Source organism: Primulina eburnea, chromosome 8 (genome assembly GCF_022965805.1).
Source record: "Primulina eburnea isolate SZY01 chromosome 8, ASM2296580v1, whole genome shotgun sequence".
In the NCBI taxonomy this organism is placed as follows: domain Eukaryota; kingdom Viridiplantae; phylum Streptophyta; class Magnoliopsida; order Lamiales; family Gesneriaceae; genus Primulina; species Primulina eburnea.
In genome coordinates, this window is record NC_133108.1 from 12313269 (window position 1) to 12334490 (window position 21222).

General features: G+C 40.1%; 1 protein-coding gene across 1 annotated transcript; it reads left to right on the forward strand.

Annotated features, from left to right (window-relative positions):
- Positions 1–1998: 1998 nt before the first annotated feature.
- LOC140839022 (uncharacterized) lies at positions 1999–6414 on the forward strand. Its single transcript, XM_073205648.1, has 5 exons — positions 1999–3345; positions 3433–3616; positions 3872–4575; positions 5293–5611; positions 5807–6414. The coding sequence occupies exons 1-5, from the start codon at positions 1999–2001 to the stop codon at positions 6412–6414; spliced, it is 3162 nt and encodes a 1053-aa protein (XP_073061749.1).
- Positions 6415–21222: the final 14808 nt, after the last annotated feature.

The following is a 21222-nucleotide window of genomic DNA, read 5'->3' on the forward strand; positions in this document are numbered from 1 at the left end:
TTTGAGTTAAATAGGTAATGGAAGTGCTTTTACGGTATGAAAATGTGGCAGTAGTTGTGATTTTTAGCATAATGTTTTGTATATTGATCCAATTGATGTGAGGCTACTTTCATTAGAAAGATCAGACATAAGGCTATAACTTTGACGTTTTGCGTTTTGTTCAAATCATTGTGGAAGGTAGGCAAAAAGCGCCCCGAAGTGTGTCGTGCGTTTCGTCGTTCCTCCAGTGACACATGTTGGGAGAAATGGCATAACTTTTTACTCAGACCTCCAAATGACCTGAAACTATGGGAGATTCAAGAAAAGACATAGAGCTACAACTTTGTAGTTTACCATTTTTCCAAATTATGTCGGGAAGAGACGTTCAGAGGCGATCTTTACGGAGGCTGTGCGCAGAGCGGCGCCCGAGCGGTAATAAATGGCCGCCCGAGCGCCACTGATTCTGAATTTTGTGTTTCGGACAGTATGGTCCGCGCTAGGGCGGTAATATATGACCTCCCGAGCGCCCAGTACAGTACAAAAGCGTGTTTTGGTGTTTGGGAAGGCATAAAATCGAATGGGACACAATTTTTACTCATTTCCCTTCTCCTTCTCTTCTCTCCATCGACTTGGAAGGTAGGGTTTCTCATTTTCTTCTTTGGATTACTTTGATTCAAGCTTGTGGTTGGATATTTGAAGTGAGAAGAAGATTATCTTGGGTTCTAGGAGCTAAGGTAAGTGATTTTTCTACTTGTGCTTGAATTATTGGAGATGGTGGAGTTAGGGGTTGATAGTTGTGTTGGTTTTGGGAATTATTGGTATAGTTAGTTGATTATTTTGATGTTAATGGTTCAATATATGGTTATTGTTGTAGGAATCCCTCAAGGACTTGTCAAGCACTTGTGTATTGGGTTGTAAGTAGACTTTTCCTTTGAATGCATCTTATGAACTATGTATATGTTAAATGGTGTTTTAAATGATGTTAGCTCCTTTAAATCATTGATTATATATATGGTATGTATTGATATGTTCAAAAGAAATGGAATTAAAGCCAAATGGCAAAGTAAAGGAGCTAAGGTTTTAGCACGCACACCACGTGTTTGATTAAATGTTTCAATGAATGTTTTTATGGCTTGATGGTTATATGGTATTGTGGTGTTACCTATGGTAATTCTAAACCCACTTGACTGAAGTTGATCAACATAATGACATGTACGGTGACTGATTTTGACTGAGATGTACATGTATACCATCGACGGATGACCTATCAATGCCATACAAATGAAAAGAAATGAATTGTGCTATAGGTGCCATCTTATAATTGTTATTTATGTATTTTATTGATTGATGGCATGTCACGGTAAAGAAATGATACGGATTCTTCCATTGCACTATGGTATATGTATTTGTTATTTAAAGGTCTACTTGCTGAGTTTTATAACTCATTTCAGTTATGTTCATGAGATGCAGATGCATGTAAACGGGATTGATACGACGGGGTGTCAAGACAGAAGGAAGACATGTGCCAAGCTTGGAGGAAGAATGAAGATAGTATTTTGTTCTGAAATGATTTGGGATGTAAAACACTTGGTATATTTTGGGAGTTTAACTTGTCTCAACTATTTTGGTAATCAAAGGTTCTACTTTTGAATGCGTATATTGTTATGTTTAGTTGTGATAATTCTATTGTGTTTTGGTTTTATTTCTTGAGGTAGGTTATGAGTTCTTTTTATGGGGAAACTTTGCCAAAATTTTTAAAGATCATATTTCCTCCAAGTCTTTATTTTTAAGGATTCCGCATTATAGAGTCTATTTCTTTTAAAACGGGTCAGGGTGTCACATTTAGTGGTATCAGAGCAATGATTTTTCGGACCAATGGATTGGCACATGACTTCTTCTGTTTGCGACACTTCGGTATGTATAATTCTTTATCTCATTGACGTAATGATATGATGATATGTATCTTTTATGGTATATATATGATTTCAAATGATTTTAAACTGAGATGCAATGTAGGAGATGCCACCTAAGAGGAAAGTTGTAGAGGAAGAAGATAGTTCCTCATCTCGAGTTGTTGGTGAGTTTAGTAAGTTGCTCAAGGAGCAAGCCAAAGTTCATGGAGAACAGATCCAACAGTTATTGAGATTTCAGAACCCAGCTCAAGGTGGAGGTAGAGGCCTTGTCAGGCAGGAGCCCAGTTCAGAGGGAGCTTATGACAGATTTAAAAGAATGAATCCACCTGAGTTCATGGGAGGTGCGGATCCTCTTGCAGCTATGGAATGGGTTAAAGCTATTGAAGCAATCTTTGACTATCTACACTTTGAAGATAATGATCGAGTTAGTTGTGCAGTGTTTCTTCTGACCAAGACTGCGCGCATTTGGTGGGAGGCCACGAAGGTAACTGTCAATGTTCAAACCCTTAAATGGAATGAGTTCAAGGAGCTATTTTATGACAAATATTTCTCCACGGATGTCAAGACTCGTAAAGTGAAGGAGTTCTTGGAACTAAGCCAGGGCAACTCGAATGTGAATGAGTATATTTTGAAGTTTGAAGAAGGTTGCTTGTTTGTTCCTTTCATTGCTTCGAATGACAAAGATCGAGGGGAACACTTCATGAGAGGCTTGAGAGCCGAGATTAGGAGGGATGTCAGAATGTCTAAGGCCGCAACGTACAAGGAGATCGTGGAGAAAGCTCTTTTAGCGGAACAGGATGAGAAAGAGATTGAGAAGGAAAGACAATTGAGAAGGCAAAACTTCAATCAAAAGAATCAAGCTTCGAATCAAAGTTTTAAAGGGGGATACAAAGGCAAAGGAAAAGAAGAACATCGAAGTAAAGCTCCTGCAGTTCAATCTGAGACGAATAGGCCATTATGTCCCAAATGCAACAAGCCCCACAAGGGTGAATGTCTCGTAGGGAGCAACAAATGTTACAGATGTGGAGGTGCAGGTCACATTGCCATCAACTGCACCCAATCTTCAGGCCGAGGACGAGTCCAAGGGCGCATCTTCTCTTTGACTAAGGAGGGTGTTAATCCTGATACGTCGGTTATATCAGGTACTATTCAGATTTCAGGCAATGTAGCCCTTACTTTAATTGATACTGGAGCTACACATTCTTTTATGTCTGAAATTTTCATGAGATCGTTGGGTATTGCACCTATATTTGAACCTCTCCAGTTTACTATTATGCTTCCCTCGGGAGATGTGATTTGCCCAACAAGTGTGATTAGAGCTTGTCCTATTCAAGTGAATGAGAGAATTTTGTTTGCTGATCTTATTGTCATTCCTATGATTGAGTTTGATGTGATTTTGGGTATGGATTGGCTATCATCGTATCGTGCAGTGATAGATTGTGTTGAAAAGACGGTGTGATTTCCGATAGAAGAAGGTGACAGTAATGTCTTCAAGGGTTCAGGTACTTCGCTTGGCACTTCTTTTATTTCTTGCTTGAAGGTGAATAAGATGTTGGTTAAGGGTTGTCATGGATTTCTGGCGTCAGTGATGGATGTGAGTAAGGAATATAATGTGGATGTGAATGGTATTGAAATGGTTCGAGAGTATTCGGATGTCTTTGCCGATGATGTGCCGAGGTTGCCACTCGATAGAGAAGTCGAGTTTGTCATTGATGTTGTACCTGGTACTGCTCCTATTTCTAAAGCCCCTTATCGAATGGCACCGACTGAAATGAAAGAATTAAAGAACCAATTGCAAGAACTGTTAGATAAGGGCTTTATTCGACCGAGTTCCTCACCTTGGGGAGCACCCGTATTGTTTGTGAAAAAGAAAGATGGGTCACTACGTTTGTGTATTGACTACCGAGAGATCAACAAAGTTACAATTAAGAACAAGTATCCTTTGCCCCGAATTGATGATCTTTTTGACCAATTGCAAGGGGCAACAGTATTTTCCAAGATTGATTTGCGATCGGGTTATCACCAATTGAAAGTGAAAGAAGACGACATACCTAAGACTGCTTTCCGAACTATGTATGGTCATTATGAATTTTTGGTTATGTCTTTCGGGTTAACGAATGCACCGTCAGTTTTTATGGATCTTATGAATCGAGTCTTCAAGTCTTATTTGGACAGTTTCGTCATTGTATTTATTGATGATATTTTGGTTTATTCGAAGACTCGAGAACTTCATCGAGAACATTTGAGAACTGTGCTGCAGCAATTGAGGGATAATCAGTTATATGCTAAGTTAAAGAAGTGCGAGTTTTGGTTGGACCAAGTGACTTTTCTAGGCCATATTGTTTGTAAAGATGGAATTACCGTGGATCCAACAAAGATAGAATCAGTGAAGAAGTGGCCTATTCCTATGACAGTGGCTGAGGTACGAAGTTTTCTTGGTTTAGCAGGTTACTATCATCGTTTCATCGCTGATTTCTCAAAGATAGCCCTGCCGTTGACCACATTGACAAGAAAGACAGTTAAATTTGAATGGACAAATGAGTTTCAACAAAGTTTTCAAGAGTTGAAGGATAAATTGACATCGGCTCCAGTGTTGTCACTTCCTGAAGGAGTTGAAGACTTTGTAGTGTTCACTGATGCTTCTAAGAAAGGACTTGGTGCTGTATTGATGCAGCGTGGTAAGGTAATTGCTTATGCTTCCCGTCAGCTGAAGGATTATGAAAAGAATTATCCGACTCACGATCTTGAGTTGGCAGCTGTGGTATTCGCTTTGAAGATATGGCGGCATTATTTGTATGGAGTAAAGTGTGAGATTTTCTCAGATCATAAAAGCCTTAAATATCTGTTTACTCAGAAGGAATTGAACATGCGTCAGAGGAGATGGTTGGAACTTGTTAAGGATTATGATTGCACTATCAGTTACCACCCTGGGAAAGCGAATGTAGTTGCAGATGCACTGAGTCGGAAATCAGGAGTTGTATTGAGTTCTATGATTCAAAAACCTTTATTGTTGGACTTGCAAAGGAATGAGATCGCCTTGGTCGAGAAAGGTACGATAGCTCGACTTTCAGCTTTGGTGATTCGCCCTACTTTGAATGACAGGATTAAAGTTGAACAACAGCATGATGAGCAATTGTTGGAAATGAGATCTAAGGCTGAACAAAAAGGAAATTCTGAGTTTGGTTTAAATAGTGATGGGTTGATGACCTTTAGAGGTCGAATATGTGTTCCTATCGGTGATGATATTCGACGAGATATTTTGATTGAGGCGCATACCGCACCATATTCGATTCATCCAGGTAATACCAAGATGTACCAAGATCTTCGTCGACTTTTCTGGTGGCCAGGTATGAAGAAGGATATTGCGTTGTATATTTCTGAATGCCTAACATGTCAGCAGGTTAAGATTGAGCACCAAAGACCTGCAGGATTGTTGCAGTCATTGCCGATACCTCAGTGGAAATGGGAACATATCACAATGGACTTTGTTGTCGGACTTCCAAGGACGCAGAAAGGTTATAATTCGATTTGGGTCATTGTTGATCGTTTGACCAAGTCATCGCATTTTCTTCCTGTCAAGACTACTTATTCGATGAATCAGTATGCCGATGCTTATGTTCAAGAGATTGTTAGACTTCATGGGATACCAGTGTCAATTGTTTCTGATCGTGATCCAAGATTTACATCTGAATTCTGGAAGAGTTTACATAGAGCTTTGGGTACAAAGTTGGCCTTCAGTACAGCTTATCATCCTCAGAGCGATGGACAATCAGAACGAGTTATTCAGATTCTTGAGGACATGTTAAGAGCTTGCATTATTGATTTTCCTGGAAGTTGGGATTTGAAGCTGCCTCTTGTGGAATTTACATATAATAACAGCTATCAGTCCTCGATTGGCATGGCATCTTATGAAGCTTTGTATGGGAGAAAGTGTCGTTCACCTTTATTTTGGGATGAAGTAGGTGAAAGAAAGATGTTAGGACCAGAGTTGGTTCAACAAATGGTTGATGTTGTAGCATTGATTCGAGAAAGAATGAAAACTGCGCAATCTCGACAGAAAAGCTATGCAGATGTTCGAAGAAGACCTTTGGCATTCGAGGTAGGTGATCACGTGTTTGTTAAGATAGCTCCTCTCAAGGGAGTTATGAGATTTGGGAAGAAAGGGAAGTTGAGTCCTCGTTTTATTGAACCTTTCGAGATTCTTGATAGGATTGGTGAGCGAGCTTATCGATTGGCTTTGCCTCCGGATTTGGATAAAGTACATAATGTATTTCATGTCTCAATGCTTCGTAAATATGTGTCGAATCCAATTCATGTACTTCGTCACGAACCACTAGACTTAATGCCAAATTTGAGTTATCATGAACGGCCGGTGCAAATATTGGATCGAAAGGTTAAAGTGCTTAGAAACAAAGAAATTGGGATAGTGAAGGTGTTATGGAGTAATCATATCATTGAAGAAGCAACATGGGAACCCGAGGAAGAAATGAAGCAACGTTATCCTGAATTGTTTACGTCTTGAGGTAAATTTCGGGGACGAAATTTTTATAAGGGGAGGAGAATTGTAATAGCCGATCATTCATTTCTTTTATTATGAATTACGGTATTTTATGGTGATGGTTTATGGCTTTACATTATGATAAGAATGGTAATGAATGCTATAGAATGGAATAGATATGAATGGGTAGAATAGAAGGTTGAATTTGAGTTAAATAGGTAATGGAAGTGCTTTTACGGTATGAAAATGTGGCAGTAGTTGTGATTTTTAGCATAATGTTTTGTATATTGATCCAATTGATGTGAGGCTACTTTCATTAGAAAGATAAGACATAAGGCTATAACTTTGACGTTTTGCGTTTTGTTCAAATCATTGTGGAAGGTAGGCAAAAAGCGCCCCGAAGTGTGTCGTGCGTTTCGTCGTTCCTCCAGTGACACATGTTGGGATAAATGGCATAATCTTTTTACTCAGACCTCCAAATGACCTGAAACCAGTGGGAGATTCAAGAAAAGACATAGAGATACAACTTTGTAGTTTACCATTTTCCAAATTATGTCGGGAAGAGACGTTTCAGAGGCGATCTTTACGGAGGATGTGCGCAGAGCGGCGCCCGAGCGGTAATAAATGGCCGCCCGAGCGCCACTGATTCTGAATTTTGTGTTTCGGACAGTATGGTCCGCGCTAGGGCGGTAATATATGACCGCCCGAGCGCCCAGTACAGTACAAAAGCGTGTTTTGGTGTTTGGGAAGGCATAAAATCGAATGGGACACAATTTTTACTCATTTCCCTTCTCCTTCTCTTCTCTCCATCGACTTGGAAGGTAGGGTTTCTCATTTTCTTCTTTGGATAACTTTGATTCAAGCTTGTGGTTGGATATTTGAAGTGAGAAGAAGATTATCTTGGGTTCTAGGAGCTAAGGTAAGTGATTTTTCTACTTGTGCTTGAATTATTGGAGATGGTGGAGTTAGGGGTTGATAGTTGTGTTGGTTTTGGGAATTATTGGTATAGTTAGTTGATTATTTTGATGTTAATGGTTCAATATATGGTTATTGTTGTAGGAATCCCTCAAGGACTTGTCAAGCACTTGTGTATTGGGTTGTAAGTAGACTTTTCCTTTGAATGCATCTTATGAACTATGTATATGTTAAATGGTGTTTTAAATGATGTTAGCTCCTTTAAATCATTGATTATATATATGGTATGTATTGATATGTTCAAAAGAAATGGAATTAAAGCCAAATGGCAAAGTAAAGGAGCTAAGGTTTTAGCACGCACACCACGTGTTTGATTAAATGTTTCAATGAATGTTTTTATGGCTTGATGGTTATATGGTATTGTGGTGTTACCTATGGTAATTCTAAACCCACTTGACTGAAGTTGATCAACATAATGACATGTACGGTGACTGATTTTGACTGAGATGTACATGTATACCATCGACGGATGACCTATCAATGCCATACAAATGAAAAGAAATGAATTGTGCTATAGGTGCCATCTTATAATTGTTATTTATGTATTTTATTGATTGATGGCATGTCACGGTAAAGAAATGATACGGATTCTTCCATTGCACTATGGTATATGTATTTGTTATTTAAAGGTCTACTTGCTGAGTTTTATAACTCATTTCAGTTATGTTCATGAGATGCAGATGCATGTAAACGGGATTGATACGGCGGGGTGTCAAGACAGGAGGAAGACATGTGCCAAGCTTGGAGGAAGAATGAAGATAGTATTTTGTTCTGAAATGATTTGGGATGTAAAACACTTGGTATATTTTGGGAGTTTAACTTGTCTCAACTATTTTGGTAATCAAAGGTTCTACTTTTGAATGCGTATATTGTTATGTTTAGTTGTGATAATTCTATTGTGTTTTGGTTTTATTTCTTGAGGTAGGTTATGAGTTCTTTTTATGGGAAACTTTGCCAAAATATTTAAAGATCATATTTCCTCCAAGTCTTTATTTTTAAGGCTTCCGCATTATAGAGTCTATTTCTTTTAAAACGGGTCAGGGTGTCACAATTCATATATGTTGTTTCTGACATATTATACATCGTATAATTACAAACGGATTTAAGAACGGACACCGTATAGAATTGTTATGAATTTTAGAGTTGAATTGACTGGGTTTTGGTACCAGATTTATACCATTATCAGTTATAAATTAGGGGAATTGATGTAGATTGTTTAATATGGAGATTGTGCAGTTGAAATGGTACCGAGATCAAGTATTTAATTGGATATGTGTGGATTGAGAATAGAGATTGATAGAAAATGTATCAATGTATCTCATTCAGATTGGATTGACAGACTTGATATCAACTTAGAGACTTCGACGACAAGAAAGGTATAAACCATGTTGTTTGGGAAGCCACAACTCAAATAAGATATTATTTGAGTTTCCCAAACCAAAATCACATACTAGTATTGTTGTATATATGGTAACATGTTTATGACTTGTTTATAGAATTATATGCAAATCTTGTTACATGATTATGCTTTGATTATAGAAATTTATTCAAGCATGTAAGATTATTGTGATATTCAGATATGAATATGAGCATGCTTTTTTACAGATTGATAGTCATTGCATTTAAGATAGGAGAGTCGTTGGCAGCCATTGTCAACTATCTAGATGTTCGGTGTATCTCAGCTTAGGAGCAGCCTCGACTCCTATTGCAGTAGTTGATACAGCTCAGACCGAAGTCTAGGAATAAGACGTACAGTCACCCCGAGTGGGAGGGTAGGTGACAGCCATTGACGTCTTATTCACACCGGGATCCCTAGAGTTCTAGTCGAGTCGAGTCCAGACATGGTTTGATTCGCATTGCATTGCATGTGCATATGATGTCATTCATGATAGCATGTTTCATGTTTAATTGATTATATGCATGTATACATGTTTATACTGGGATTTGTTCTCACCGGAGTTTCCGGCTGTTGTTATGTCTGTATGTGTGCATAACAACAGGTGGGGCAGGATCTGGGTCACGCAGAGGATGAGAGATGGACATAGCGTGGTGATCTCGGGCATAGCAGAAGAACTAGTAGTTGTAATTTTGGCATGTACTGTATTTAATTACTAGTTGTCGAATATGGTTTGGAACCAAACATATTTGTATCTTATGTTTGTATATTATGTTGTTGAATAACATAGAATCTTCTTGTGTTAGCTTTCATCTGAGTTAATGTAAAAGCAAAAATTTGACCCACTTTTTATATTAATGATCCATTTAATCCCGAAGAAAAAGAATTAGAGCCCGGGTCCCCACAACAGGTGGTATCAGAGCCGTAGGTTTTGTAGACTGAGTTAGAATAGCATGAGCGGGGTAGATTGAGTCTTCTTCCTTGCTTTTGTTGTGCTAGCATGGTTTATTGCTTTCCCTATTACATGTTGTTTGTTATCTGATTTGATTTTCAGCATGTACTTGTAAAGACTGAATCAGAACCGATTCTGGATCAGAGGTATATGATCAGAGGAGGGCTGAGACAATAGTATAGATTGTATACTAAACTGTTTGTATAGCAGATTCATGCCTCCTAGAAGAGCAGCTGTCCCTTTACGACCACCGGTACCAGAACAGGGTAGCACATCTGGTGATACGATGGATGTCACTGCTACGCCTATGGAGACTCTATGGGAACAATTCCCTCAGGTGGATCTACGAGATTCCACACTTGGTTTGAATGCATGGAATACATCTCAGATTCCATTGCTTCAAGCCACTTGGATGAATCGGCATCAGATAACGCTTCCTTGAAGGTCCTTGGATCACATCCACGGTTAGTGGTCTCGAGACTCTCTCGGATCTTCTAGGATCTTGTATCTCCTCTCTTGGCTCTTCGGGTTGTGGTTCTATAATTGTGGGTGTCTTTTGAACCTCTTCGAGTTCTATCATCTCGCCTTTTCTATCCAATAGAAATTCCTTTTCCAAAAAGGTTGCATTCCTAGAAACAAACACATTTGTTTCTTGTGGATGATAGAAGTAGTATCCAACTGTTTAGAATATACAGTATTCCAAATATGAGTTTCATGATTCCCATCATATGAGCTTCTCATATTATTTCTACTATTTGTATATTCAAGGGCTTTATCTATGCATCTAGCATGGGTATACTGATAAAGATGTTCTAAAATAATAATTTCAAATATTATTAAAATAAAGACTGTCTATACATAGAGTTTCATTGTGAACACTCGGCCAACACTTGGCTCGACGGGCACCTACTCTAACATTAACGTCATCAACCAAACATTATTTGAGTCCTCTAACCCCCGATCCTAGAAACCCCTTGCAATACGTGTCAAAAAGATATATACATGAAAGCAAAAATCATATACATGAAGAAAATGTATAAATACCAATCCGAATCATTCGATCTGACATGTATCATGCATAATCACTCAAAAACATGTATTATTGTGTTAAATAAGAGAAAGTAAGGGAATCGGGCGTGCCCTGATATAAAACGCTCAAAAATTCAAACCAAAGAAACGAGGGACAAGCATCTATCAGAGAAAAAATTCTTCGATTTCTTCCGGAAGCAGATGATTAATCATCTACTTCTCACGTTCCGTGAAAGCCGGGACATTGAGGAATATCCAGAAAGGCATTTCGGGAATCGGCCTAATTCTATCTCTCTTCCTTCCGTTTGAAGAAAGGAAGAGCACCGGAGGACGGGGCGATGTTTCCCCCAAATATTTATGGCAAAAACCATCCACCACTTGGCTGCTGGACGTGGAGAAGCTGCTGGAAGTGAGGGTGGGGAAGCTGAGTGTGTGTGAGGGTGAGAACAGGGTTTTGGGGTAGGGTTTGTTATTTTAAAAGTGTATATTGTGCCCTAAATAAAATAAAAAGGATGTGTAGGCGTTTTAGGCCCAATATATTTTAAAGTATGCCCATTAAGCCAAAAAATACCCTGGAAAAATATTTTGTTTATGTACATTTATAGAAATATTGCCCGAACCCTCAAAAAGCCCTTCGTTTTGAAAAAAATTGCATATCGGCTTAAAATATGACTCGATGAGTAAAAATGTCTTAACAAGTTCCATTTTCGAAAATCACACTTATTTAAACCTAATTTAAAAAATTTAAGGTAATTATTTAAATAAAACATTTTTCTTAACTGTCCCTGGTCTCCGTTCCTCGTTCGCCTTTAAAGTATTGCTAAAAGCTCATATAAATAAAATCTAGTAATCATGAAATAAAATGAAGGATCGAGTGTGCTAGTGACTTTGAAGGAATTTCGAACACTATATTCTCCAATGTGCTGCAATAGCTCGTGTTCTAAGAATGTTAACACCGATGAATTAAATCGAGTTTGGTTTAAAACCAAGCGAAAGAAACTCGAAATAATCCTTCGTGAAGAAGACTGTTATATTAAAAAATATTTTAACTCATGTAAAATGAATAACTGAAAAAGGGTAGATTAGTTTTTGCATTCATCATTTCAGTTTTGGTGACAACTGAACTGACGGATACTCTAACTGATCCAGACAGTTTGAAAACAACAGTTAATCAGTTAAATACACAAGATGTGTTTATAGATGTTCGGAGACTTCAACTGCTCCTACGTCACCCCTTATACCTCCACATGTAGAATCCACTAGAAGACTTTGATTTATACAACTACTTGTACTAACCCACTCAGCTAGGACTTACACTACGGCCTAAACTGAACTCCTGGATACGACTGAAGGCAGCACCTTCCAGCCAACAACATCTTTGTGTCAAAAACTACATACACATGTTTAACGTCTTTGTGCAAGATTGTACTTGAGTGGTGGTGAGAGTGTTTGTGTGTGAGAACTGAACAAGGATGTTCTCATACACTGAGAGAGATAAGCTTCTAAACTAAGCTGATATGTCTTTGGTATTCCTCTGGGCTGATTGCTTCTTGAAAGCTGATGATAAAATAAGTGTACCCTTTCTTTTACTACTCTCTCTCAGTATTTTCATTGTAGCTCTCTCTGTCTTCAGGGATCTTCATCTTCCATTTATAGGCGCGAAGTTAGATCGTACAATGAGATTCATTTATTGTATCAGTTGCATTTTGAATTCGTTTCTTGGACTTTGTGTCTTGACTTTTCAACTGTCCTTCTGAAACATTTGTCTTTAATGTTTTGATGCAACGTCCATTTTTTTCCTTTGACTGGACAATTACTTTGTACCTTTGTGTATAGCTGGAATCCACTAGAAAGAGCTTGTCTTGATCTACAACTGAAAGATTCTGACTGATACTTCGAACTAGTCAGCTGAACTGATCTTCAGTAGGGTTGGTGAAATCAGTTGATTCGTCATTTGAACTTATTTCACGCTTGTTCAGTTGTACTGATCAGCTGGGTTTCTTCATCAGTTGAATACTCCTTCGGCTGGCCAGGCTTCTGAGGTTCTCCTACTGAACCACCTATCAACTGGACAATCAGCTGCACTGCTCAATTGATGTAACAGTTAGACTGATTCAGTTTGTGCGATCAGTTCAATCTTCAGTTTGCGTTGTAAATAGCTCGTGACTGATCCTATCTTCTGGACACTAAGGTAGATTATTAGTAACACAAAATAACAATTTTTGTTAACATCAAAATCAATATTGCGCAACATAAAAGAATATAATCAAACAAACATGACATTATGATTTAAACATGCATTTAATGCAAAAATAAATTAATTAAAATACATAAGAAATTTGATAATTTGCTTGCTATGGTTCACGTGGACCTTCAAATTTTTGGGATGTTACTTATATATTAAACAAACTATACAAATACAACAATCCAATTGTAACGTACCGTACTTATCATACTCAAAATTTGCAGAAAAATTAAAAATTTCTTAAACATAAAATAACATTCAAAGTTTGACAAAAAAAAAAATATATCTCAACCAAGTCCCCATAAGAAATGGTTGTTCCAAATAACCACAATAAAAGTTGCTCACGAAAGGTTTGCTCAAAGTATTTCCATCAAAATATAAAATCAGAGTCATTTAACATTTGCGTAAAAACTTAAACTTTGCGGTCCTCGGGTTAGCCTCCCGCTCAGTCCAAGCCTGCCCCTTAGTCGCCACCTCCGGTCTCCTCATCAACATACTCACCTGTATCGATCAAGTCTAGTGAGTCTAAAGACTCAACACGTATAAACTGGAATAACGAGTACTACATAATAAAATCGCATGAAACTTTAAAATAGGACGTACATAACTTGAACTTGCGTAATAAACTTGAACATACGTACGTACATAACAAGACGTGCCATCAACATAAACTTTCATAAACATACTGCATACTTGAACATACATAGCTTCATCATTTTGCGTAGAGGATGTTTCAAAGCAAGTGACCCAAAACATAATAAATGCCTGATCAGACAAACCACAGTACTGGGCTGACAGGGACGTATCCACTGCCACATACATGAGATCCCCGTTCAGAATTTAACGGGCTGGTTGGTCCCTGTTCATAATTTAACGCTTTGCAACCATGATCTAACCCTTTCATAATTTAACGGGGGGTAGAGGTCCTCGGCCACGTTCACCGATTTCCAAACCCATTCAATTTGGTCACAAGACATTTAGCATACCTCAAAACTTAAAATATTGTATTGCACGTCAAACATACTTACTTGGCGTTGAGGGATTCGCTGGACGTCGATCGGGTCATTGCTGCAACATACTAACCTGACATGTCATACTTAATTTGCATAACTTAGACGTAGAAATCATACTTACTCTCAAGCTCAATCATTCCTTAGGACATTCTACACTTTCCCATGGCTCGACCTTGTAAATCATTGTACTAAACCATGACATCGAACCTCAAACATGTTATAGTACTTTTCCAAAAATATGAAGTACACAGACCCCGTGCCTACATCCGTGTAGGGGTCCGTGTAGACTCGGGTGAAAAGGTTCGGAAAGAAGGGTGGACACGAGTTTGGCATAACGATCAAACCCTATGACCACTATTGAATACAAGGGCCTAACGGCGCTAACCAACCCGTTGAATATCAACCCAACTTCATAAAAATCATACCTAAGCGCAGCAACGAACGCCCGTCGATTCCCAACGAAGCCTGCAACCATAAAACTTGAAGAACACATCAATATCGTAAGTTTTCTGAAAATGCAGTTTGAGTATTCGCACGAAAAACGTCATAACTCCATCAATTTTTATCCAAATAACTCGAATTTTATATCAAATCGAAGGCATCGAAAAGTTATACATTTTTTGCGTTGAAAGTTTTCTCAAAATCTTGACCAAAAAATCGCAGTATTTGATAAGACAGCAAAAAACTTGAATTTGGTGATCCAAAAATCGTTTCAAACTTGATCTAAACACGATTGCTCAAACTTCTACGCATCACACATGCATTTTTCGCATAAATAACAACAAAACGCATAATATGACAAGATCGATGTATCAAGAACAGAATATACGTGTCTTTTGATAATAAACGTTACCGAACCGGCGATATCGAAGCGGAGACGGCACGAGGCTTGATCCGGGACGATGGTGGCTTGATTTTCTTTGAAAGAAACCAATGAAAATTTGCTGGCAATTCAGGGGGAGGGGGCGGCTGCTCTAGGGACTAAGAACCCTAATATTTCTCTTCTCAAAAATATAAAAACTGAATTGAAAACTTGTGTGTGTGTTGGCCGCTATTTATTGTGTGTAAAAGTGTGTGTGCGTGAGTTTTTGTGTTTAATTAGGGAATTAAATGGCTTAATTACACAATTAAAAATATTAATTAAAAGTGCTAATAAGGAATGTTAAACCTCACCACAAGCCAAGTCCCTAATTTAAAATAACAAGCACACTTGTTAAACTTTAAAAGTTTTAAAATTCTAAACTCACTCAAATAAATAACTTAGGCTTTAAAATGCTAAAAGCTAATAAGTTATTTAAAATGCCTAATCCTCAACTTAAAATAAAATACCATCCTTTAAATTGCCGATAATCGTCACCGGGTCTTTTCCTCACTCCCGCCTCGAATAATCGCCTGAAATATGAAACTCGGGAGATATTTTCACGTGCATCACCTAAACATAAATAATTTAAAACAATGCATTCAAATAAATCATGCATGGCTTAAAACTCATTTTAAAATGAATTAAATTATTTACTCGTTAAATAAATGCATGGGTTATACGTGTATTGAATTTGGGCGCTACAGTTCCTCCCCCACTTATAAAAAATTTCGTCCTCTAAATTAAATCTTACCGAATAACTCCGGGTAGCAAAGTCTCATTCTGCTTCGGCCTCCCAAGTGGCTTCCTCCACTGATTGATTTAGCCACCGGACTTTTACCAACTTGGTCACCTTGTTCCGGAGTCTGCGCTCTTGCCTGTCTAGGATTTGGACTGGTTTCTCCTTATAAGACAGGTCTGGAGCAAGCTGCAACGGCTCATAACTCAGAATATGCTAAGGATTAGCTAGGTATTTCCTTATCATCGAGACATGGAACACATTGTGCACCCCGGCCAGATTCGGCGGTAGGGCAACACGATAAGCTAGTGTCCCAATTCTGTCCAAAATCTCAAACGGTCCAATAAACCTCGGACTCAGCTTGCCTCTCTTCCCAAATCGCATCACCCCCTTCATAGGTGCTATCTTGACGAAAACGTGATCACCCACGGCAAACTCGAGATCTCTCCTCCTCTTATCAGCATAACTCTTTTGGCGGCTTTGGGCGGTCTTCATTCTGTCCCGAATCTTGGCTACTACAGCTGCGGTCTGCTGAACTAATTCTGGACCAAGTTCTGCTCTCTCACCAACTTCATCCCAATGAACTGGTGACCTGCACTTCCTTCCATACAACGCCTCATAGGGAGCCATACCACTAGATGCTTGGAAACTGTTGTTGTATGTGAACTCCACTAGAGGTAGCTTAGAATCCCAACTTCCTTGAAAATCAATCATACAGACCCTTAGCAAATCCTCCAAAATCTGAATCACTCGCTCAGACTGGCCATCTGTCTGCGGGTGAAAGGCTGTACTGAACAGCAACTTTGTCCCCATGGCTGCATGTAAGCTCTTCCAGAAGGACGATGTGAATCTCGGGTCCCTGTCGGACACAATTGAAACTGGGAATCCATGCAAATTGACTATCTCCTTGATATAAAGCTCTGCATACTGCGTCATGGAGAAATTCGTCTTCACTGGCAAAAAGTGCGCTGACTTAGGGAGTCGATCCACTATAACCCAAATAGCATTAAATCCTCTGACTTATCTGTGCAACTCAATGACGAAGTCCATAGTGATGTTCTCCCATTTCCACTCTGGGATGGGGAGTGGCTTAACAAATCCCCCGGTGCAATATTTATGTGATGATGAGGGTCGCACAATTCCTAATCCGGGTTATTCTGCCTGGGCGCTGGCCTCTGACGTTCTGCCTTCACCTGCTGACAAGTGAGGCATTCAGACACAAACCTGTAGATGTCTCTATTCATCCCTGGCCACCAATACAGAATCTGTAGGTCCTTATACATCTTGGTACCTCCTGGGTGGATAGAATACGGAGATGCGTGTGCCTCTGTCAAAATATCCTGTCTGATCGATTCACCACTAGGCACCACATTCTACCTTTGTATCTCACAATGCCGTCTGAAACTGTATACAAAGCGCTGCCCTTGGCTTCATCTTTCAGTCTCCATTTCTGTAACTGCTCATCTGAAGACTGGCCCGCTCGGATACGGTCTAGCAAATCAGATTTGACTGTCAGATTAGACAGTCTAGGGGCTCTGCCCTCACGATAAATCTCTAGGCCAAACTTCTAAATCTCAGCCTGAAGAGGTCTCTGTGCTGATAACTGAGCTATGACGGCAACTTTTCTGCTCAAAGCGTCTGCAACAACATTAGCCTTTCCCGGATGGTAGCTAATTTCGCAGTCGTAATCTTTCACAAGTTCCAACCACCGTCTCTGTCTCATATTCAACTCTTTCTGCGTGAAGAATTATTTGAGACTCTTATGATCGGTGAAGATCTGACATTTCTCGCTGTATAGGTAGTGTCTCCAAATTTTCAATGCGAAGACAACGGCGGCTAGCTCAAGATCGTGCGTCGGGTAGTTCTTCTCGTGCACTTTCAACTGCCTGGAAGCATAAGCTATGACCCAACCCTGCTGCATCAATAATGCGCCTAACCCGAGCTTAGATGCATCGGCATATAGCACAAAGTCTCCTTGCCCTGATGGCATGGCTAGGACCGGCGCTGAAATAAGAGCTTGCTTCGAAGTATCGAAGCTCTTCTGACATTCATCACTCCACACAAATTTGGCATTTTTCTTGGTTAGTGAAGTGAGTGGCACTGCTATGGACGAAAATCCCTTAACAAAACTTACGGTATTACCCAGCTAAGCCCAAAAAGCTGCGGATTTCTGATGCATTCTTCGGCTCAACCCATTCCTTGACAGCTGCTACTTTCACTGGATCCACCTCGATTCCACTGCTAGATATTATATGCCCCGAAAATTCTACTTTCTGCAACCAAAACTCACACTTACTGAACTTCGCGAACAACTTGCGACTCTGTAGAACTTGTAAAACTATCCTCAAGTGTTGGCTATGCTCCTCATGGCTCTTCGAGTATATGAGAATGTCGTCAATAAACACAATGACGAACTGATCCAGGTAGGGCTGAAATACTCGGTTCATGAGGTCCATGAAAATTGCTGGAGCATTCGTCAATCCAAATGGCATTACTAAGAACTCGTAATGCCCATATCTGGTTCTGAAGGCTGTCTTGTGGACATCTACATCCTTCACTTTCAGCTGATGATACCCTGATCGACGATCTATCTTAGAGAACACTGCGGCTCCCTGCAATTGATCAAACAAGTCTTCGATTCTAGGAAGTGGGTATTTGTTCTTGATCGTTACCTTGTTCAACTCACGGTAATCGGTGCAAAGTCTCATGCTCCCATCCTTCTTTTTCACAAAAAGTACTGGTGCGCCCCACGGTGAGAAACTCGAGCGGATAAACTCCTTGTCTAAGAGCTCCTAAATCTGCTGCTTAAGTTCTAACATCTCTGTTGGAGCTAATCTGTACGGTGCCTTAGAGATTGGCAATGTGCCTGGCATGAGATCGATTGCAAACTCCACCTCTCTATCTGGTGGAAGTCCTGCGACGTCGTCTGGAAAGACGTCTGGGAAATCCCTGACCACTGGCACCCCTGAAATAGAAGGAGTGGGCACGTCCGGTGCTGAGATAACGCTGGCCAAGAAGGCCTGACACCCCTTCGAAATGAGTCTCCATGCCTGCATGCAAGAGATCATACGCGGGAAACTCCTCCACCTGGCTGGCTCAAAAAGAAACTGCTCCATGCCCAGCGGTCTAACCAATACTGACCTCTTCTGAAAATCAATCAGGACTCTGTTCTTTGTCAGCCAGTCCATTCCCAAAATAATATCAAAATCTGGCATCGGCAAGACGATCAAATCAGCATACACCAAGTGGCCGTGCAATTCTAGATCAATATCTCTAACCACGCTAGTAGCTAACAGCTCTTCCACTGATGGGATTGTCACTGAAAAGTTCATATCTAGGCCAATGGACTTGAGGTCCAAATGATTAGCAAACGTCTCCGATATGAAGGAGTGAGTGGCTCTTGAGTCTATCAGTGCAGTTGTGGATAATCTCTTAATAAAAATGTTTCCTGAGATGCGTTAGCACAACACAAAACTTATATCCTCGAAATTACTAACATACCTCAAGCATAATAGAACTCAATATCCCTAGGCACACAAAACATTACTAGCACGCTATTAATCCCAAGTAAAAATTCCACATGCAAGGCAAAATAATACTGAGCTTAGGTAGAAAAGTATACCGATCAGCAACATCGTGTCTGGATGCCTCATGTGCATGCATGGCGAATACTCTCCCTTGGGTGGGCTGCTTCCAGTGTGGGCACTCTTTCAAGATGTGGTCCGTAGCTCCACATTTAAAACATTTCCCGGATCCCTATAGGTACTGTCCGAGATGCTGGCGATTGCACTTCTGACAGACTGGGAAGTTACCGGGCTTCTGAGGCGCCCCTTTGCTGCTGGATAGGACCCTTGCCTTTCAGCGGTCCCTGATAGGGTTTCTTCCCTGGCGGCCCCTGAAACGGCCTCTTAAACTGGGACTTCTGATGCTGCTGCTGCGGGTGTTGTGGTGGTGCCTGATAGGGCCTCTTGCCCTACCTGTCAGCCTATATATCCCTCAGATCTTGCTCTGCTGCCAATGCTCTAAATACGGTGAATGCATAAGAAGTAGGGCCAGCTACCCTCACATCACGGCGCAAGATCGGCCGCAATCCATCCATGAAATGCCTCAGTTTTGCTTGGGCATCATTCGCAATGAGGGGTACGAAGTAACACCCCCTCTTAAACTTTCTGACAAAATCTGCCACACTACTGTCTCCCTGTCTCAGCGTCATAAATTCCCTGGTCAGACGAGAGCGTACCTCTTCAGTGAAGTACTTGGCGTAGAACACCTCTTTGAATCCGTTCCACGACAGAGTCTGCAAGTTTACTTCCACGGATACACTCTCCCACCATAGTCTAGCATCCCCTGACAGCAAGAATATAGCACATCTGACCCTGTCAGCGTCAGTCAGCTCCATAAAGTCAAATATTAGCTCGATGAACTTGATCCATCCCTCAGCTACCATCGGGTCAGTAGTACCCGAAAACTCCTTCGGACTCATCCTCCGGAACCTCTCATATACTGCATCTGGTCTAGGCCTCTCCTCGGGGCCTACAGCAGTCTGGTTCCTCACAAATTTTGCGAAGAATTACGTCATACCAGCAAGAATCTGAGCCTGCATGTCTGGCGGTGGTGGTGGAGGATTGGCCCTCTCCTCAACTCGTGGCTCTCTGTCCTCCTCTCTGGCTTCCTGGTTAATCATACGTCTAGGAGGCATACTGTTCCAATGAATTACCCAACACGTAAACCCAACATGCATGAATATGATATAAATGACGTACGATGCACGAAATTTGAACTTAAACATAAACATGCTGAAATCATGGCTTAATGTATATTACATAGCATAAAGTTTTGAAACTTTAAAACTTACAAACTTGAGGTGTGACTTTGAGAGCTTCTTGCGGCTGGCGGTAGGCGTAACCCTTTACAAGAACACCGCTCTGATACCATCTATAACGTACCGTATTTTTCATACTCAAAATTTGCGGAAAAATTAAAAATTTCTTAAACATAAAATAACATTCAAAGTTTGTCAATAAAAAAAAATATATCTCAACCAAGTCCCCCATAAGAAATGGTTGTTCCAAATAACCACAACAAAAGTTGCTCACGAAAGGTTTGCTCAAAGTATTTCTATCAAAATATGAAATCAGAGTAATTTAACATTTGCGTAAAAACTTAAACTTTGCGGTCCTCGGGTTAGCCTCCCGCTCAGTCCAAGCCTGCCCCTTAGTCGCCACCTCCGGTCTCCTCATCAACATACTCACCTGCATCGATCAAGTCTAGTGAGTCTAATGACTCAACACGTATAAACTGGAATAACGAGTACTACGTAATAAAATCGTATGAAACTTTAAAATAGGACGTACATAACTTGAAACTTGAACTTGCGTAATAAACTTGAACATACGTACGTACATAACTAGACGTGCCATCAACATAAACTTTCATAAACATACTGCATACTTGAACATACATAGCTTCATCATTTTGCGTAGAGGATGTTTCAAAGCAAGTGACGCATAACATAATAAATGCCTGATCAGACAAACCACAGTACTGGGCTGACAGGGATATATCCACTGCCACATACATGAGATCCCCGTTCATAATTTAACGGGCTGGTTGGTCCCTGTTCA